The 22,306-nt window shown below is 40.9% G+C and overlaps 1 protein-coding gene across 3 annotated transcripts in view; it reads left to right on the forward strand.

Annotated features, from left to right (window-relative positions):
* Positions 1-22,306, forward strand: part of UBE4B (ubiquitination factor E4B) — a 112,161-nt gene that overhangs the window by 32,983 nt on the left and 56,872 nt on the right. For 2 of the 3 annotated variants that reach the window (XM_033113954.1, XM_033113956.1), the window contains exons 3-5: positions 13,299-13,434; positions 19,587-19,674; positions 20,748-20,892. In XM_033113954.1, coding sequence (XP_032969845.1) covers positions 13,299-13,434; positions 19,587-19,674; positions 20,748-20,892 — 369 coding nt within the window. The remainder of the gene's footprint in view (positions 1-13,298; positions 13,435-19,586; positions 19,675-20,747; positions 20,893-22,306) is intronic. The other variant, XM_033113955.1, reaches the window with a different exon arrangement.

Below are 22,306 nucleotides of genomic sequence, written 5' to 3' on the forward strand. Positions count from 1 at the left end.
TCCCTAAAAACACTGAACCTTGTGTCCTCAGACTCCGCGCCCCACCCCGCTTCCTTGTCTCCCGCTGTCCTCTGCACCCGGGGATCCCGCCCCCTTCCGTCCATGGTCTGCCTCGTCAACCCCTTTTCTTTCTTAATTCATGATGCCGGTGGTAGCCATAGATGAGCCTTCTGGGACTCTGACCTGTCAGTGACCCTGTCCTCCACCCGACTTCAGCCACTCACTGCCATGGTCGTGCTCTAGACCTTTCCAGCTCAGTGACTTTCAACTCCCACCTTCCGCTTCCCTGCTCCCTCCCTGCAGTGCCCAGATCCAGTGGTCCTTCTCCCCTCCCCTCGTGTCCTCACTTCCCCACTTAGCTGCTTAAATTCTATAGTCAATCACTATTGTCGATCCCTTCTCTCGCTTTGTCTTAATTTGCTTGATTAAACCATGATCTTGGTCTTAAATCCCGTTCCCCACCTACTCTCTGTCTCATGCAGTGAATAAGGCTAGAGAAAAACCCAGCACCTTGCCGTCTCACTTCAGGTGCACGATCACAAACTCAAGTGGACCCTGGACACTGTTAGGCAGTTGTACTCTACTTCCTGCTCCGCTCCCCACTCTGCCGTGTTCCGTCCTTCTCCTCCAGTCTGCAGCACCTGACTCCACACGTGCCCTTAGCTGAGGCGTGCCCTTAGGCCTGCCTTCCCAGTTCACGGAGAAAACAGGCGCAGACGGAAGGGAAGCGCCTTAAGCTCCCCTCATCGCGTCCTCCTACCTGTCTGCCTGTGGCGGTTCTCCTTAAGCTTGCAGCGTCCCTGCCCTTGTGGAAGGCCATACCCCACATCTCACCTCTCACCTGCTCAGAGCCACGGCTCCAGCAGCTCCCATCTCTGCTGCTTTGTCACGTTTCCCATCTCAAGTGGGAAACTTTTATTTTTATTTATTTTTTAACAGCCATTATCCACGCTGTTCCTTCTCCCATCTTGGGAATAAATAAAAAGGGACTCTTGATCTCATTTCCCCTGCCAGCTTCCACCCACATCTCTACAGCCCTTCACAACAGAACTTCTGGAACGAGTTGCCTGTCCTTGCTCTCCTTCTGTCCTTGTACCCGCTCTGCTGAGTCGACTCCGGTCAGGTGAGGCCTCTCGTGGTCCACTCTGAGTCACCGTCTGCTCTGACCTAGCAGCCTCCTTTGACGTGGCTTTGGCCCTCTTCTCCTTGACACACTTTGTTCTTTTGTCCTCCAGAACTCCACTCTCTCCGGTGTTCATCCTGTCTCTCTATCTGTTCCTTCTTCGTTCTCTGGATGGTTCTTTTTCCTTTCCCTGACTTCTAAATGGTAAGCTGCCAGGGCTCAGTATTGAGCCTCTCACCCTCTTGCTCTCTGTTTATTCTCTTGCTGATTTCATCTGGTTTCTTGGCTTTCATTACTGCCTCTAATCTGATGACTCCTACGTTTGTATATCCAGCTCAGACCTGTTCCTTGAACCTCAGGCTTATACATCGTCTCATAAGCATCTCAGTTAACGTGTCCAAAATCAAGCTCCTGCTGTTTCTAAACATCTCATCGCCTAGGACCCGGTCTCAATAAATGACAACCCTTTTTTGTTTCTAGTTACTTAAGCCTAAAACCTTATCTCTATAGATCAGGGTTGTAAAACTCTTCCTGTAAAGGACCCGATAGTAAATATTTTTAACTTTGAAGGTTGTACAGTTTCTGCCACAGCTGTTCTCGTCCGCCCCTGTGGCACAAAAGCCGCCATGGCAATACGTAAAGGAAGGAGTGTGGCTGCGTTCTAATCAAACTTTATTTACAAAAACAGGTCGTGGGGTCAGATATGGCCCGTGGGCTGTAGCTTGCTGGCCCCTTCTCTAGGTCCATCGGCAAACTAGAACTAGACCAGATTCTCCCCCTCTTCTCATCTCACCACCCGCACCGCTTCCACCCCGGTCCCAGGCACCAGCATACCGTGCCTGCATCACTGGAGTGGCCTCCTAACTGGTCTCTCCAGGTCCACCGGTTCTGCACTTCAGTCTGTTTTCAGTGTACAGCGAGTGGGTCCCACCAAAGCCTAAGTACCACCTTATGTAACGGCAGCGTTAGGTTTTACCGTGAGCTCGTTATGTTGCTGTCACAAACTAACAGAAAGCCTTGGACAACTCTAAATGGTTGGTTCAGCACACCTAGTTACGTTTCTCACATAATCACCATTATTCATGATCTCAAACAGGTAGATATTATTAGGCATGCCCTTGGCAGGTTGGGTGAACAAATATGAGTGAAATTGATTAAATAAACAAGTTTGAAACAAAACAGAAAACAGACCCTCCCTCCCCCCGTAAGACAGGTCACATAAGTTCTCTGTCCTGAACACTCCATTGGCTCCCTGCCTCACTCAGAATGAAAGTCAAAGTCTGTACCATGCCCAGGGCTGTGTGTGATGTGGCCCTGCCCTGGCTCTGACCGCCACTCTCTCTGCTCTTCTTACTCCCCCTGCTCCAGCCGTACTGGCTTCCCTGCTGTTCTGGAACATTCCAGGCATGATCCGCATTTGGGACCTTTATATTTGCTGTTTCTGTGCCTCGAATGCTCGTGCCCTAAAATCCACAACGTTGTTTTGCTTGGCTTTCAGATGTTTATTTAAGTGTTGCTTTCTCAATAAGACTGCCTTGGCCACTCTCCCAAAAAGCACAGCCTCTGTCTGACACAGATACTTGTCTTGAGCTCTTATCACCAGCCAGTGTAGCACACGTATTACCTGTATATCCTGTTTTCTCTGTCTCCCCTCCGAGAGCATAAGCTGTATGGGACAGGGACTTATGAACATTTTAGTTACTGCTCTATGCCCAGTGCCTGGCATATGACAGGCACTGAATAAAATGAATCACAAGAGAAAATGACCAACACTGAGTAAGCCTGTGTAGCGTAGCTTAAAGAAAAGAAATCACAAGAGGATGTGATAGCTCGCCATTAAAAAAATGGGAACCGTTGCCGGGAGGAAGACGATAGCTTCTGCTTGTTTTCTGTGGTCCTAAGATGGTAGACGTAGGGCCAGTAGGTAGATTTGTAATCTAGAGTATGTGAAGGGGAAACTTGGGTTCCAGAATCAAGAAGTGCTTTTTAGCAGAGACTAAGACTGGGTGGGCTGCGTCCCACGGGAAGGAATCCGTCATCCAGGAGTGACGTGGCTGTCACTGGGCGCCTTCTCAGTTGAGATGCTTTCAGATGCACGGAACGAAAGCGAGGGTTGGGAAGCTGTAGCGAGTCCTGCCGGTTGCTTCTCCCATCTGTAGTCCCAGCTCCTTGCAGTGCCATCTGCTTCAGTGGTCATTTCCTGGGGCACCCGTGGCAAAGTATCACAAGCTTGATGGCCTGAAACAACAGACACTTATTTTCTCCCGCTTTTGGAAGCCAGAAATCCGAAGTCCAGTGTCTGCAGGGCCACGCTCCCACTGATGGCTCTACGGAAGAATCCTTGCCTCTTGCAGCTTCTGTTGCTGCCATCCTTGGCGTTTCTTGGCTGATGGCAGTGGCACCACCCTGACTTCTGCCTCCATCTTCTCACGGCCATCCATCTGTGTCCAGCCTTCTCTCTTTTTTCAGAAGGACAGCAGTTATTGGCTTAGGGACCTCTGTAATCCAGCGTGACCTTATCTTAACTTGATTACATCTGCAAAGACCCCCCCCCCCCGCCAATAGGAATATCATTTATTATTTATTTATTTTTAAAATCTCCATCCCCCACTCCCTTTCGAACATCAGGTTAGGGCGGGGACCTCTTCACTGTTGTTCATTCCCTTATCCCCAGAAGCACACTAGCACATGGTAGGTACTCTGTAAATGCCACCAGTGAAATGACTAAACGAAAAAAAAATTTTTTTGTTGGCAATGTTAGAGGCAAAATAAGGCTTGAGTTCTATTTAGAGGACTCCACGTCCAGCGGGTCTGTCCCTTTGCTATTCCTGATGCTCTGAGCAGAATTTAAAAAATTTCTAAGCCTATTCATTTTCTTCTAAGATTAGACAAAAACGTTGTTACAAAATATTCTGGACACACACGATAATATACATGAGAGAGTAACGCATGTGAACCCTCGATGGAATCTCTGGCTCTCCAATCCCCCACCCCAGCAGGTCACAGCTGTTCTGAAGTTTGCATTTATCAGTCATTTAATTTTTTAAAACTGCATTGTTAATACGACATTCCTTTTTCGTGTCTTCAAACTTTATAAATATGGCTAATGTTTTTCTTATAGTTGATTGCTACTTTTTTATAGTGATCATTGATGATGTCGCTTGGAGACTCGGTTTGTTTCCTAGAAGAGTTTACAGTTCAGTAGAAGAGAAAGTGTCCTTCCGTTTCCTTTTAAAAATCTGTGCTATTAAACTCCTGGGAGGACAAACTGGTTTTCCTAGTTCCTTCCCCTATCTTTAGATCATTTTGTGTTTGCCCAGAGTCTTAATCCTCTTGGGCGAGTTTTATTTTACAGTCGTGTTTTGGAATTATGCTTATCTTCCCTCCGTTCCCTTTGGTGTTCTCCCATCGGACATCTTGAATATGTCCAACTCAGGGCCTTATCCTTAACCCTTCCCGGCTGTCGTGACCTCTCCGAAGACGTGCTCATTCTTGCTCAAGTGTCCCCAGCAAATCCTTTATCGGCCTGTTTCATCTTGACAGGATTGTCAGGTCTAGTGGAACAAGTTCTCGGGTTGCCTTTTCTGCCCTCGAGAACTGGAGTTCTTAACTGTTTTCTTTCCATTAGTCCCTTCGGCAAACTGGTGAAGCCTTTGATCGGCTTCTCAAAATAGGTTTTTAAGTGCCTGTAATAAAACATACAGGATTACAAAGGAAACCAATTCGATGGAAATAATGGTTATCAAAATATTTTTAAAGACTGTGATATAATTTAAGTGCTTCTTCATTAAACACTTTAAATAACAGATCTAGCATCGAGTCAGATAGCTACTATAATTTTGACCCCTGAGTTCTGTCTCCATCTGTGGTCGATAACCTCTGCTCTGGAAGCAGAAGGAGAAAAGAACAACAGGGTCTGTTTGGAATGAGTCAGAAGCCAAATGACATGTTTGGCCTCTGGAATAGTGTTGGGGTCTGGGTTAGAAACACAGAATCCATTTCCTCATCTCACTGCTAGTCTTTAATATACTCGGTAATAATTTAGCCTAAATTCTCCTTTAACATGTCAGCAGATGGTCTTTATCCTGCTTCCACGCATACGTTTGAACCCTTGTTTAGGGCCTCTGTTTGCCAGGCGCTGTCTCAGGAGCTGGGGATGCACAGATGAGCAGCTCTCAGTCCAGCGGGGGAGGGGTCCTTGGGAAGGGTCCTCCATGCTGGGGCGCTGTGCCTGACACACCACGGCCACAAGGAGCCACTGCCTCAGGCTCATGCCATGGGGGTTGGGTTTTAGGGGAGACTTTTCACACAGGTATTTATCTGATTGCAAATTCTGCCTTAAAAACAAAACAAAACAGGATTGTTACTTTTGAACATAGGGAACATCCTTCCATACCCCATTTACAGTTGTCATTCTGGTCCCTCCACATTTGCGCGATATGTTTTATTATGTTTTACCATAGAGTTTATATAGCCTGTTACCAGGGGTCTACTGAACTCTGTCAATTCATGCGGCCTTCCTTTAGTACATACTTATTTAAATTCTCCCTTGTGTTTGCTAGGTCCTGCCCTAGGCCATGTTGCTTATAGTCTAGTGAGAAAAAACAAACGATTTCTAAAAAAAAAACCCCATAAAATCTGCCAGGTGGTGATAATTGTGGAGAATAAGAGAAAATCCCGATGGAGTAAGTGCTGCTGAGAGGAGGAAGGCCTTACTATTTTAATGAGATGGGTGACTGCAGGTCTCATTAAGGGGTGACATTTTAGCAGAGGCCTGAGGGAAGCCAGGGGTATCTGTGGGGTGATCTTTCAGACAGAAGGAACAACTGGTGCAAAGGTCCTGGGGCAAAACTGGGCTTGGAGGTGATTGACGCAAGGCCAGTCATCTTCAGTTTCCCCTCCGTTTCCTTCTCCCGTTTTGATAATGAACGTCATTATCTCATAGTAAGCAGCACAGCTGAAGGAATTTTAGCAAACTCGGAATCATTCTTTTACCGTGAATTGTCTTTGGCTAAGAATGCAGGAACGACAATAAAATGGCAACCTTTGTCATATCGCTGATTGCTAATCCTCGATTGCTACTGCTGTGTTAAAAGCCTTTTCTTCTTCAGAAAGAAGCCCTGTTGTTTCCATTTGGTCTACAGCTTGGGAGAGGGAGAGGTTTGGAGAGAGATTAAGAAGCTGGCTGGAGGCAGGGGTTTAGGCAGAAACCCCACGGCCAGAGGGCTGCATCGGGACCCCTACAAGGCCGCTGGGCTTGGGAGGCTAGTCGCGGTGGAAACCCTGTGCTTTCAGCTTATATAGTATAGTTCTCTGTTTTGTAATACCGTGTTTCCCCAAAAATAAGACCTAAACTGAAAATAAGCCCTGGCATGATTTTTCAGGAGGACATCCTCTGAACGTAAGCCCTAAAGCGTCTTTTGGAGCAAACCTTAAAATAAGACCCGGTCTTATTTTCGGGGAAACACGGTAGGAGTGTCCTATGCTGGCTTTCTTATTTCATCTCACTGGAGTGGCCTTTAGGCCACCCAAACGGGGTTGTTTTATACATATTTTTGCCACCAACATGGGTGGTGTTTTATATACCAGGGGTGCCAAAAAAATGTATACAGCTGGACATTTTGGTTAGCGTTGCTCAAGCAGGAGTTCGGTGTAACCAAAAGTGTCTGGACGCTGATGGTAACCACTTTGAGCACCTCTTGTCATTGCAGAAGTCAAATGTGACTTGTATTCTTCTTTTGTTATCGGTACATATTGAGTATTACAATTTTAATAGTTTTCCTTTCTTAAACTGTGTATTCGGTGGTGGTGGTTTTTTTTGACACCCTCTGTATGTTTTTATTATAAAGGGCTCCATTATATAGCATTATCCCTAGGGTCATGCTGTTCACTTGGTGAATTTGGAAAAAGTACTGATGTCTGGTTAGTGGGAAATGCTGGGAATGAGCTTCCTGTTGTGACATGGGGTTGACCCCCCCCTCTTCCTGTCTCCCCGTTTCAGCCAACCTGCTCCTTCACCCTCTGCTGTGTCTGACCCCAGACTGCCCACTAGCACCCCGCCTGTACAGCGGGACACGCGAGATCGGGCGGCGCTGCCGTCATGCCTGAGGTCATAACCTTTGGGTCTCCTGAAGGTCCAGGAGCACCTTCTTGTGTGGGGTGGTTTCCACACACTGTGGTCCCTGCCCCCTAGGGAATTTATGGCTTCTTAGGAAAGCTAAGACATGTCACCTGCTCCTTTGTCTCCTTTTTTCCAATTGTAATCTAGTCCAAAAGGTTTCAAGGTCCTCTGGAATCAGGCTCCCCCCTTCTCATGTAACCCATGTCCTGATTTTCAGAGCACATTTTCTGTTCCTATTTCAGTCTTTGTACTTGACCCAGAACACGTATAACCCTGAGAGAATATGCCATACAAACCATTCTTAGTTTTGTGTGCATTCATCATGTTTCCCCAACGAGATTGGAACTGAGAATAAAGCTGTCTTGTATTTCTCTTTTATCTGCTGAACTCATAGTAGGTATCCAAGAAGTCATCCTCTACGATGATTTGGGAATTTGCTGGGAGTTTTTCTTGTCATTTCTCTCCAGTCTCCCAATTGGAGTCTAAACGAGTGAGTTTAAGAAAAATTAAGGTTTTGAAATCTTCGGATGCACAAGGGTCTGTCACCTTTTAATGCCTAAAGTTGAATATTCACACTTAAGGAGCCTTTAAGATGGAGCCCCACCTGGCCTCCAGCAAAGGAATGTCCTTGAGGTTTGGCAGGATTCCGCCCTGGAAGTGGACATGAGATTTTGTAATCCTAAAGAAAGAGAAACGGTTTTGCATCCATTCCCCCAGACCTCTTGATTATGGGCAATTCTCTTAAATCAGATAGATGAACATGGAAGAGCAAAGAAATGCGCTCAGCAGTGACCCGAGAGAAATCTGTGAACCCTCCAGGAAGTTTCACACGTGTGATGTTGTGATTTGGTTTCTTCTTTCAGTTCTAAAATCTATATGTTTTGGGAGGGAGATGTATAATGCAGTATTTTGAGTTGTTATTATAAACTATGCAGCACTTTTAAACTGAAGACACAATTTCTAACTTCAGTAGAACTAAAAGGAGCTGGAGATTTTCCTCATTTGGCCCGTCATCCTACAGATAGAGAAATTGAGGCACTCAGAACTTAAATGACTTCAGTTGCAGTTCCTAACAGCATCCTTCCCATGTGATGCTGTAACCATAAATCCGGAAAGCGTCCCCCAAACCCTGTTTGTAATCAGTGAATGTTTATTAAATGCCTACTATCAAAAGTATTGAGATGTGGTTGATTGTTTTTAGGGAACTCAGAGTCCAGTTATATGCGTATAGTCTTTGTAGCCTGAGGAGTAAGGTAGACCGTAATTTATAGTTGTCTATTCACTCTGAGTTTTTTAAACAAGTATTATCATAAACCTAGAAGCATCTGTGGATCAGCAGGAATGACAGTTTGTGTGACTGGACTGATGGGTTGGGGATAAAAGTCATGGAAGCCTGGTGGAATAACTTTGCCCGTCTTTTATCTGGTACTCAGACGTGCTGGAAATGGAATAGTACAGAGCAGTACTGAGCTGACAAAGACTCATCTGTTCTTCCAATACGGGCCTTGCCCTTGGTTCTCCTTCTGTGCTTAGCCGATATGTATAGTTTGTCTGTTTAGCTTATAAACACATTCACGTTTGTTATTTCGTTGGAACTTCACAACAGGACTATGAAGTAGGCTGCACAGATACTAATATTATCAGTTTATAAGCGAAAATATTAAGGAAAGTGACTTGCTCAAGGTCACATAACTAGAAATCGTGACATCAGGGTTCCATCCAGTCCTAGACTTTTTGTAAAATAAACGTTTATTTTGGTTATTCCAAAAATTATTATACAATTATTTTTGAGACTTATAAAAAAGTGACAGAGGTAATATAGAGAATGCCCCTATAGCCTTCATCCAGTTTCCCCTAATATTAATATCTGGTACATTTGGGCTGGCCCGGTGGCTCAGGTGGTTGGAGCGCTGTGCTCCTACGCCGAGGTCGCCTGTTCGATTCCCACATGGGCCAGGGAGCTGCGCCCTCTACAGCTAAGATTGTAAACAACAGCTCTTCCTGGAGCTGGGCTGCCATGAGCAGCCGGAGGTCGTTGTGTGCTGCTGTGTGCTGAGGACAGACAACCCGCAACCGACTGCCTCAGCCCCGGGGACGGGATGGGGGTGGTGCGCAAGGCGCATAACACCAGCTTGGGCCAGGGAGCTGTGTTCTACACAACTAGACTGAGAACCAACGGCTTGAACCCGAGTGGCGGGGAGGTGGAAAAAGAGGGAAAAAATATCTGGTACATTTGTCAAAACTAAGAATTAACCTTGGTGTATTAGTTACTGTTAACTAAACCAAACGTGATTCTCCTAGTCTCCTTTGGTCTGTGGCAGGTTTTCAGTCTTACTGTGTTTTTTATTATCTTGACAGTTTGAAGAGTTCTTTGGCTTTGTCTGGTGTTTTTCTTGTGATTAGCCTGGGATTTGGGGTTTTCCGGGAAGACTCACGCAGGTGAAGTTAACTTCCCATTGCATCATTGCATGCCATCCACATGACATCCCTTGGTGATGTCAGACTCACCACGTGGCTAAGCTGGTGTTCGCCAGGTCTCTCCACTGTAAAGCAGGGATTTCCCTTTTCCACACTCGGTTCTTTGGGATCGTGTTCCTAAATCCAGCCACTCAAGCAGTGAGCATTAAGCTTTTCCTCCTGAAGTGGGGAGTATCTACATATATTATTTGGAATTCTTCTGTAAGGAACATTTATCTCTTCTTCCCAGTTATTTATTTAAGTCTTATTTATGTCAGTCTGAACTCATGTTATAATCCAAAGTACTGTATTATTTATTTTTACATTATTTACACAAATTGTTCCAGCTTTGTCTCTTGGAGGCCTTTTCAGATTGACTCCTCTGTCTGATTGACATGCCCATGCTTTTATTTTTGTCACCACTGTCTTCCGCTGTTTAATAAGCTCCAGGCTCATCATGTTTTTCCCCTGCCCCAGACCTAGAATCAGCCATTTCTCCAAAGAGCAGTCATGGTCTTTTGATTCCAGATGTATGAGTCTTTGTATGATTCCCCCTCTCGACACTAAGGAAACACTCTAAACACTCTACATAAATACGAAGACCCAAGCAGTTTTCTCCTTTCAGTTGTTGGCTTTCTTGTCCCAATGTTTTAGATACTACTGTTTTTCTTTACAGTAGTATCTGTTTTTCTTTGAAATTTCATTGTATTTGTGTTTATTCACGAGAACAAAATGTTTTCCCCAGGAAATTAGCTGCTAACGAAGTACGTCGTCTGCTGTGTGGAATAGAAGACGTTCATTATAAGTAGCATTGATGTGTGAGGTTTGCTATTGGCCAAATAAAATACAAGCGTATTTTGTATTTTCCATGAATGGTAATAACCCTTTAGCTTATTAGTCCATTGTCCAGAGCTTTAGAAATTTGATTAGCAGAATGAATGATACCTTTTATAACAATAATAGCTTTTTCAGTTTTGTTTTCGTAGTTTTAGAATTTATAAAACATCGCTTTGATTTAAAATAGCTGTGCTCGAAGAACTGCTCAGGGGTAGAGGAAATACCTGCGTTTTCTTCGGAGTCAGGAGACCTGTGTTTCAATCTTTGTTTCTAACTTGCTGAAGATTCTAAGGGAAGTTCTTAGATTTTGTAAATCTCAACATTTTTATCTGTAAAAGAAGAGAGTTGGACAAGATCTTTAAAACCACCCCCTCGCCTCCTTTTAAAAACAGCTTTATTGAGGTTGTAAGGCCCCTTTTGGCAATTCTGTACTTCTTTTTGTACTAGAATTTAGCAAGCGTGTGTGTGTTTGTGTAAAAATACTGGAACAGAGCTGGAGTTTCAGCTTAATAATAGGCATTTGGTCTGGTTCACACCTGAAAGGGAATATCATTCAGGAAATACTTCAATACTAGAAGGAAAATCTTACAGAAATAAAATCCTTATTTTTAAAAAAAAATTTTGTCCTTCCCAAACGAAATGCATAATTTACCTTTAACAAGCTCTTATTAGTCATAAAAGTTTGGGAAGCTGCCATCTTGGACGTTTATAATTTATATTTCATTCAGCAGACATGGCTTTCTCCATTCTTTGTTACACACACCTTCACTTTTTAAAACTGCTTTTAACCTGATATGTATAGATTTTACTCATCTTCTAAAAGAGGAGCAGAGGAGGTTTTGTGTTTTCATTCTTTAAGGTCTGGCTTTATGAAGATAAATGAGGAGGGGGTAATCTGTATTCCTGAAAACTTGGCCTCCTGACGGTGATTTCCCAAGTTAGGGGTAGGGGGAGCAGGTAGAAGAACAAAAGCGCGCGTGTGGTTCAGAAACAGTGATATTTTGTACGATTGCTTTGCTTTGTTTTCAGTGATGATATTTATTTCATATTGATTCTAAATAAAGTCAGAGGAAACATTTGTTTTTCAAGTTTAAGAAAGTAGGGTTACATGGTTTATAGAGATTGAGGAACACTAGTCTACATCATTAATTCTGGGGAGAGTTGCCCCACTTGACCGAGAATGTGAAGATCACATGGAGGGTTCAGGAAAAACAGAATTTAGATGACATCCTTGATGCCTTATGAAAATATTACAAATATAGTATATTATGCTATGGGGTATGCTCTGGCAGTATATTACTATAGGATTACTGGACACAAGTAAAGCTGTAGTAGAGTATGTTACAAATACAGTTTTTCAAACAGCATATTGTGAGAATCAGTTTAATTTTAGAACTGGTTTTATCAGGTAGAAAATTTAAAGCTGCATCCCATAAAAATTGTTGAACTTTATTAGTGATTAATTTTAATTAAAACAATTGTCAGACCTTTCAGTGTGATAGGTAAACCAATATTTTCCTAAAGAACATGGTTAGTGCTCTGTTATCTCGTCCTTCAATAAATATTTATTGAGTATTTACTTTGGGTTACACTTCTTGAATTAATGAATTTAAAGTTTTACTGTCATCCACAAGCTTATTTCCGAATTCTCACTGCATTAGATATTTTCTGTGTTTCACTTAAGTCTACTTAGGAATAGTGAAAATTTACTTTACTTTTTTTCCTTCATGAGTCCTGCAGAAGTTTTAATAAATAGGGATGTGTTAAAACCTGCTACCAGGAATGGATAAATGTTTTGTAATATTCTTTAGTGAAGAGACATGAAAAGGTGGCAAGTTTACTTTCTTGGAATGCTGGGATCTTAAAATATTATCCACTTGGTAGTTGTTTCAGCTCCAACTGGCAGCTCAAGTTGTTTTGTTTTTGGTTTTTTTAAACATGTAAGTCTCATTTTCCTTTTTAGCAACACGGACACATATTTTTAAAAGTACTTGCAAATATTTGGGTACACTTTGTTTTGGTAGAAAGATATTCACAGAGTTAAAGTAATTTTGTAAGTTTTATGAAAAACATGGTTTTAGAGACATTGATGAGAAATCTGCCCAGTACTCATGGCTACGGTCCACTGTACTGTAAACTCCGTGAGGCTGAGGACAGTGTCAGGTGTCTTATTTTCCCCAAACTGTGACAATAAGATGTTCACTCAGTAAGTGAGTTGATCGATATTTAAGGACATAGGTTAGTTGGGTCTGTTTGCATATTTTCAACATTTTATTATGAAGTTTTTAATACAACAAAGTTGCAAGAATTTTGCAATGAACACTTATATACCCACCATCTAGATTCTGCCATTAAGATTTTAGTATATTTGCTTTATCACACCCCTGTCCACTTCTGTGTCTATATCCATTCATTAATGTATCTTATTTTTGGTATATTTCACGGATATTTCTGGACTATCATGGAGACTAATTTGTATTCCAGGATCATAGTTTAATCTGGTGCGAGACAAGGTGATGAGTCAGTTTTAGGTGTTAGATTTGGCTCTGTTCCTGACCTCCTATGACGCATATTGATAAATTATGATTTATTGCCAATGTTCCTATGATTTTAATGTCACTTCTGCATTTAGTGTAGTCTTCTGATAGACATTCCTCAGTTGGTCTGAATGCCAGTTGTGTATGTGTACTGTTGCCATTATAAGTGGCTGTAAGGTAATCTCACCTGAGGCCTAATCTTGCCTTGTCTTTTTCTGGTCAGCAGTAGCACATCGAAGCCAGAGCAGTGAAGGCGTCAGTTCTCTCAGCAGCTCGCCGTCCAATAGCCTTGAAACACAATCTCAGTCTCTCTCACGTTCCCAGAGCATGGATATCGATGGTGTCTCTTGTGAGAAAAGGTAAAGTAAGCCGGTTTTCCAATTAACCGTTTTATTTACGGAAAGGGAAAGATCCATTCACTGTAGTCTGTAGGCCATTAGTCTCAAATGCCAGCCCAGAGATCCATGCCACTCCATAGCAAATTAGAGCTAAATTTATGAAGTTTAAAGGTCATTTCTATTATCCTGAAGTGTTCTTTATGCCTTTTTTATGTTTTTGATGTTGAAATGTCTTTTATGAAATAATGGTGTAGATAGTAAAAAGTGTTTTTAGTTTTTTAGTGTCCTTAGTTGGTAAATACAAAGTTGGCAGAATATGTCAGTCCCTAAAAATTTCTTCCAAGTTTTTCTGATCGGTGAAATTTAAAAATTTGGAAGGATACAGACAGGTGAGTCAAATACCCTAAGAACTCTGTAAGGATCAGGGTGTCTTAGAGCAGAGCTTCTCGTGGTGCCAGGGTGCCATGGGTGATCCAGTGGCCAAGGGGTTGATTTCTTTATTCCTTGGGCAAGCCAGATCCCCTCCCCTTCCCGGACCCATCTCCTCTGCCCTCAAGCAGCCCCCTCTGTTCATATCAGGGGGCCAGACAAATATTATTGTCTATATGTGTTACGATTTTAAAACAGTTGAAAAGCACAGGTATAGAGCTTCAGTACTTGGTGGGGTCGAGGTGAGGAACCAGATCAGTGATCACCCCACATTAGATGAGAATTCAGGAAGGACTACATTCTTAGGGAAAAGATCAAGGAGAAAAAAAGTAACCCCATAGAGTAAAAACAATTATGTTCTTCTTACCTTTGCTCTGAGTGCACGTATTTTTTAAAAAATGAACTTTGATTTCGTGGCAGGTAGATGACTTTCTTATGGGTTTGGCATCTAGGTTTATACTATTGGTGTAGTCTGAAAAAGCTCAAGCTAAGAACTGTCATATACAGTGGATCCAGGCCCATACTGCCTTTAGGCGTCTAGCAGAAGAAAAAAGAAAACATCAAGTCGTCTGAGAATTTCCAGACGTCTGAGAATTTCTTAGAAAAATTTCCAAGAAATATGAGCTCATGGTAAAAAACAACAACAACAACAAAAAAAAACACAAAACACATTAGTAAAGAGCCACCATGAGTAAGTCACCTCTAGTCACCTAGAGATTTTTTTGGGTTTTGGAATTACCCAATACAGAATACAAAATATATATATATTTAAATAAATTAGAAAGTGAATGGAAAACGTAAGGGGCAAGTGACTATAGAAACAACCAAGCACATTTGAAAAAGAACCAAATATAATTTCTAGAAATGAAAAGATAATAATTCAAATTGAAATCATAGCTAAAGAGAGAATTAACAAATGGGATTGTAGAGTTTGAAGAAATTACCCAGAGTGTACCACAAAGAGAAAAAGAGATGAAAAATACGGAAAATATTTAGAGATATAGAGGACACAGATCCAATATATTATATCTAATAGAAATATCCAAAGGAGAAAATAGACTTGGCGAGAGTCCCCCCATTATCCCCCCTTTACTCCATGTGTTTTCCTCTACTGGTTTGGAAGCCATTATTGAAGAGATGCATGGCTGAGAATTTTTCTAGAGTTGATAAATGATATGAATTTTCAGATTCAGGAAGCCAAGCAACTCTCAAGCAGGTTAAACAAAAAAGAAATTCGTATCTAGACATTTTATAATAAAATTGCAGGAACACCAAAGACAAAGACCTTTAAAGCAGCCAGGGAGAAAAGAGAGATTATCTAGAAAAGAACAACTGTTAGATAGCTAAACGATGGAAGCCAGAGGATTGTGGACTGATAGTGTTAAATGCTGAAAGAAAGTAACTGTCAGCTGGGAATTGTGTACCCTTGTGGAACTATCTTTTAAGAGCAAGGGTGACATAAAGACATTTATAGATTTAAAACCAACCAACCAGGGTGGCGGGTTAGCTCAGTTGGTTAGAGTGTGGTGCTAATAACACCAAGGTTGCTGGTTCGATCCCTGGGCCACTGTGAGCTGTGCCGTCCTTGAAAAAACAAACAAACAAACAAACAAACAAAACAACCTGATAGCCAACCACTAGGAGACCCCAACTTTTCACAGATGTAGTTAAGAAGGAAAATGATTTCAGGACTGATGTCTGAGATGCAAGAAGGAAGGATGAGTGAAGAAAATAATGAACAACAAAAAAAAAAGAAAATAATGAACATGTGGTAAATCTAAACAAACACCGATGGTATAAAGCAATAACAGTGTATTAAATAATATTGGGGGAGGAAAGTACAAAAATCAGACAGATTTCACATGCTGGGCAGCAGTAGCAGGTGAGCCAGAAGTGGGGTAATTAGAGCATGGGCTAGGGTCCTTGCATACTTGGGGAGAAGGGTAAAGATACTGGCCAACTTTTAGATTTTGAGTTAAAAATACTTGATGAAATTTCAAGGGTACACTAAAAGAATAGAAATAGAGTATATTTTCCAAACCAATAAGGGGAAAATGTGGAACAGGTGTGGGGAAGTGGGGGGTGGGGTGGGTTTAAGTTAATTCAATGAAAGAGAAGGAAGAAACAGGAATTTTAAAAAAGACGAACAGCACAGAATAAGATGGTAAAAAGAAATGAAAATATGTCAATAACTATAGTAAATCAAAGTGAAAAGGCATAGGTTGGATTAAAAACAAAACAACCCAGCTTTATCCTTGTTTACTGAAGGTATACCTGAAATACTAGGTTAGAGAAAGGTTCAAAGTAAAAGAAAGGGAAAAGATATACCAGGCAAATGCTAAACAAAAGGAAACTAGGGTAAACATACCCTAGTTTGTAAAGTTCTAAACAAATTAGACTTTACAGCACAAAGTATTACTAGAAATAAGCCCTATATAATGATAAATGTTTAATTTACCAGTAGGATATAAGTTTCCAAATTATATGCACTTAGTAATGTAACAGCAACATGTAATAAAGCAAATACTGACACATACATTATCATAATGGGAGATTTTTAGCACATCTCTTTCAGCCATCGTTAGATCAAAGAGCATAAATATCAATAAGTATGTGCACAAATTAAACAACACAGCTAACAAGTTTGATCTAATTGAGAGAACTTTGCACTCTACAGTCAGAGAATACACTTTCCCTTCTAACACCTGTCAACCGAAAAGTTTCAAGAGTCAGAACAATTCAGGTCATGTTTTCTGACTAGTTCATTAGGTTTGATAATTAATATAGGGGGGGAAAAAAACCCTGAAAAACCCTCAGACATTTGGAAATTTTAAAAACAGCATGCTTCTGGTCAAAGAAAAAATCATAATGGAAATCTGAAACTATATAGAACTGAACATTAACAACTATAAATCATGATCTGCGTGTTGCAGCTAAAGTGGTCCAATAACATGTTAAAAAGGAAAAAAAAGACTACAAATAAATAGTGGGAATGAAAACCCTTTTGTTCTTGCCCCGGATATGTGCCGGGCTAACTGCCTTTGTGTCTGTTTGCTCATACGGCATTCCTTGGTGAGGCTCCCCCCATTTAAAATGGAAGGCCCTGCCTTCTCAATTGCCTTTCTCTGCTCTTTCTTCTTTAATTTTTCCCTAGCATTTATCGTTATACTATATGCTTTGCCAATTTATTTTGTTTATTGTTTATTATCCTTTTATTTCTAACTAGAGTGTAAGCTCCATGACGCAGTGATTTTTCGTTTGTCTTTTTTTGTTGTTCATTGATATCTCTCCTAGAACAAGGCCTGCATAGAGTGGGCACTGAGTAATCTTTATTATTGAAAAGGAGAATTCCATGAAAAAATAGGCAGATTTGAAAATTTGGATGAAAATCTAGAAAAATATAATTCTCCCAAAATTGACTCAAGGAGAGAGAACCTGAATAATCAAAAACCATGAAATAAATTGAATCAGTATTTTAAAATTTTCTAAAGAAAGTACCATGCTCGTATGATTTTTTTATAGGTAATTTCACCACTCCAGTTTTACACAAAATTTTCCAGATAATTTAAAAAAAAAAAGAACACTTACCAAATCAATTTACAAGGCTAAGATGACCTTCATATCAAAACCAGACAAGAATAATATAAATGAAGAAAATCAATTACATGGTAATCATATTTATGAACATATTTGCAAAAATCTTAAAATATTGAAAAATAGAATGGAATACTACAACACATAAAAAAACAGACAGAACATCTGAGGGACTAGATACCAGCGTAGTGTTCACTGTGGATCAGCATACTAGTGATTGGAAGGGCCACAAGGGGGGCCCTAGAATGTTCTATTTCTTGATCTGGGCACTGATTACATTAGTATGTTTCCTTTGTGAAACTTTATTAGCCAAACACATATGGTCATCTATGCATATTTCTGTACAGCTATTTCAGTTAAAAGTTTAGTTAAAATAATATAATATAATAATATAATATATAATGTAATATAATAATCAACTTGTGTTTCTCTTGGGAATGCAAGGATGCTTTAGCATTAGAAACTCCATAAATATTATTCACCGTATTATATATTAAAGAGAAAAGCCATATGATCTTAATGGTTGCAAAAATTTGCTAAAATTCAGCATCAATTCATGATAAAAATCTTAGCAAACTGAAAACAGAAAGTTGCATCTTTAAACTGACGGTGTGGCAGAGACAGAGTAAACCAAATATTCCGTATGCTCCCCTGCATTATTTCCAGTCACCTTTGCAGTTAGATTGGGGTCCAGTGACTAGTTCTGTCCTGTAAACTGTGACTGGAAGTGACACGTGTCACTTTTAGGCAAAGGCAGTTGAGCCGATGTTCCTCCTCCGTCCCTCTCTTCTCTTGCTCCAGTGACCTGGGAGGCTGTGTTTTGCAGATGGCATAGATTAAAGATGGAGTAAGGATGCTTCACTCTCATCAGACTTTGCGTAAGCAAGAAATAAACCCTTATAGTGTTAAGCCTCTAAGATTTCAGAGTGTTACCACAGCATAGCCTGTCTTATTCTGATGAATATAAAGTACACCCACGAAAAAAATACAGCAACTCTCATATCCAGTGGTGAGAAATTAGAAACACTCTCTTTAAAATCAGGAATAAGAATGAAGATGACAGCTCTTTCTGCTTCTGTTCAACCTGGGGATCCTACCTAGTGCAGTAAAACAAGTAAGGATTGGAGTGGAAGAAACAGTTTTATTTGGAGATGAAATGATTATCTATCTAGTGAGCCCTATGGATAAGTAAACAGGTTGCTTATAAGTGGTCTATATCTAAAATCAGTTACATTACTATGTACCAGCAACAAAAATTAGAAAACTTAATTTTTAAAAAGGCACCATTCACAATTTCATTTAAAAATATATGGTACATAGGTATAAATTTAGCAAAAGAAGTGAAAGACTTAACGTAGAAAATTATAAAAGTATATTGAAAGATATTAAAGAAGGCCTGAATACTTGCAGAGAAATAACTTGTCCATGGATAAACTCAACAGCACACTTATCCCCGATTTAATCTTTAGAGTCAATGAAATGAAGTCAGAATCCCAATAGCATTTTTAAGGAACCTATCAAGCTGATTCTTAAGTATGGGTGGAAGAGCAAATGGCTAAGAATGGCCAAGACTCTCTTGAAATAGAAGAACGAGGTGAAGGCCTTGACCTAACAGATAACAAGTCTTATTGTGAAGTTTTAGGAAGGGTTATATTGGCTCAGGGATGGCTGGGTTGTCTAATGGAACAGGAAAATGAGTATCCAGAAGTAGGCCACACGTTTATGATAAGTGCACATACGACACAGGTGATTTCACGTTCGTGTAAAAAGGATGGTCTTTTCAATAAATGGTGCTGGGACAATTATTTATTTAATGTGGGGAAGATAATCTATGTACTTAGCCAGATTTTGTCATCAGGCTCTGATTGATTGTATATTGTTTAAAAATAATATGTATAGAAAATCTCCTCTAATTATTTTTTTTTTAAAGTGAGCCTAAGAAAATGACAACTTGGGGAAAATCTTTTTAACAATTAGTAGAATATTTATATCTTAATATGTGAAGAGCTCTTAACAATTAAATGAACCTTTATTATTTTGCTTTCCGCACTGATTTTGGCTGATATTTTAAAACTTTTCCTCAACTGGCAGCTAGGGCATTGGGTGGATTTATAAAAGGTAAAGGACTTACTTGTCTTTTATACTTAAAGTATGTCCCAGGTGGACGTGGATTCAGGAATTGAAAATATGGAAGTTGATGAAAATGATCGAAGAGAAAAAAGGAGCCTCAGCGATAAGGTTGGTAAGAGATGAAGCCTTGCTTCTGTTTTCAGGGGCTATAAATAAACACTACCCATGTTTTGTATCTGCAGAGTGGTTAGAGTGGGCCACCCCAAGTCAGCAAATCCTGTTTCAGTGACTTTCTTTTATTTTTTTGGAGGAAAAATGGGTATCCTAGATTGCCCCTTATTAATGGAAGTATAACTCAGGCCTTTTACCTAAGATTTTTCCAGTAGCTTTGTTTCAGTACCATGTTTTTAATCAGTAAATGTAGTTTGTCATAGGAATTCATTTAGAGCTAATTTGAATTTCTTGTGTTGGTTTTTTGCTTCAGCAAGTAGATCATGACATCGTTGGTGGTATTGAGGAAAATGACTGGGAATTGAAACAAGAACGTGTGGGATCCGGTAGCAAGTAGCAGCTTTTTGAAAATATGAGGCCTTCAGATTTTGTTATCATCTGAGTGTAGTTCCCTATATTTAGAAAAAGCATTTTTTGTTTGTTTGTTTGTGGTGTCGTGGTGTAAAACCGGTACAGGTAAATTGTGTCATTCTTAGCGTTGAGCAGCACATACTGATGATTATTAGAAGTTGGACTGCAGCCTCCTAATAATGTGATGCTTTATTTTGTATTGTTCTTTACTATTTACAAAGTTTTCCATATATAGTATTTTATCTGTGATGGAAAGTAGTGAGAAACATTAAATTCTGGAAGAATTCTCGGAGGAAAATTGGTCACGTCCCTAGAATGTTCACCTGGTCCTTTAGCGTTCAGAACAGTAAATAAATAGGATTTATGTACATCCTTTATCCCATTTGTTCCTTGGAGATTCCTGGTCATGCACTTGCTCTTTTACCCCCCACTGCCCCCGAAGACTGTGTTGCGAGCTCATGTAAGTAACCAGAGTTATGTGCTGTCACTTTGAAGTCACAGGGACAAGTTTATTTTTGCCTAAGTCAATGGGTGAACAGTTCTGTGCTTTTATAAAATATCCTCAATAATAAATGAATTAAATCAGAAGTATTTCTATTGAAGTCTAATGCATACCTCCTACCACTTGAAATTAACCCTCAAATCTTCTTCCTCACAAGGAGCCTTCATCGGGTTCTGAAGTGTCTGAAGAACAGGCCTTACAGCTGGTCTGTAAGATCTTTCGTGTCTCATGGAAGGACCGGGACAGAGATGTCATCTTTCTTTCTTCTCTTTCTGCACAATTTAAGCAGAACCCAAAAGAAGGTAGGAATCTAGCTCATCTGCCTTCTTTCAGAGCACTGTACTTAAGAGAAAACAGGAAAGTAAGATCTTTCGTCCTTCCCCTGTTACCCACAGTCACTCTGTCTTGTTCCGGGGTTGTATTTTTTATTACGGGGATGCGTTTTGATGAGGACACTGATGTATGGCCACTTTCCACTGACCTTATTGATAAACCATTTTTTTTACTTTTTTTTTTTTTTTTAAGATTTTATTGGGGAAGGGGAACAGGACTTTATTGGGGAACGGTATGTACTTCCAGGGCTTTTTTCCAAGTTGCTGTTGCTAGTTGCAGGGGCACAGCCCACCATCTCTTGCGGGAGTCCAACCGGCAATATTGTTGTTGAGAGGACGTGCTCCAACCAACTGAGCCACCCGGGAGCTCAGCGGCAGCTCAGCTCAAGGTGCCCTGTTCAATCTTAGTTGCAGGGGGCGCTGCCCACCATCCCTTGCGGGACTCGAGGAGTTGAACTGGCAGCCTTGTGGTTGAGAGCCCACTGGTCCACATGGGAATCGAACTGGCAGCCTTCGGAGTTAGGAGCACGGAGCTCCAACCGCCTGAGCCACTGGGCCGGCCCCATTTTTTTTACTTTTATGATTCTCTAAAACAAAACTATATAAATGAGTTAACAGTGTCCATCGTCTCTAGGTTGAAGTTCTTTCCTTTGCAGTCGGAAGGGGCTTACAGGAGCATTAGCAGACGCACACTGGGCCGTCCCAGGATCCTGAGAAGCGCTCTGTAGGACGCATACCTGCCTGAAGTGTCCGCCAGGTCACATGGGGACAGTGGAGTCAATCTGCTTGATTAAATTGCTTAGCAAGATAGGACTAAATGATATTTTGCTGTGTTTCCAGAATTCTATTTTAAGAGGCTACACTAGACCACGCTTATAACAAAGCAATAAAACTCTCCGCACACCAGCATTACAGGGCACGATGACTTTTCTTTACAGCCCTTGTTTGGAATATAGATCCGTGGGGGGGGAGGTGCACCGGCGTGTTCTTTTGCATCTCACTGCAATAGAACCGCTCCAGTGGCAGGTGTTTTTGGCTGTTTTGCTCACTGATGTCTTCCTAGTGCCTAGAAGCATCCCTTTCACTTAATAATCCCTCAATATTTTAAGCGAGTGAGTGAATACCAAGAAGATTGCCCTCCCCTTCCCTATGCTGCCTGTCTTCCACAGTGAACAAAAACTCTGTGTTCCTGGCGGACAGATACTTCACTTCCGGTTTTACCAGGATCGTATTAATTCTGGTTATAGAGATGAGCTTAGCAACTGTATGTTTCAAAACCCTGCCACTTATTATTCTTATGGTAAATCTTAAGATTCTCAAGTCTGTCTTGTATGTATATAGGTGGTTGTTTTTAATAACCAAATCAGGTAAGATTTACATGGGT

The sequence above is a fragment of the Rhinolophus ferrumequinum genome, chromosome 9 (assembly GCF_004115265.2).
Source record: "Rhinolophus ferrumequinum isolate MPI-CBG mRhiFer1 chromosome 9, mRhiFer1_v1.p, whole genome shotgun sequence".
NCBI lineage: Eukaryota > Metazoa > Chordata > Mammalia > Chiroptera > Rhinolophidae > Rhinolophus > Rhinolophus ferrumequinum.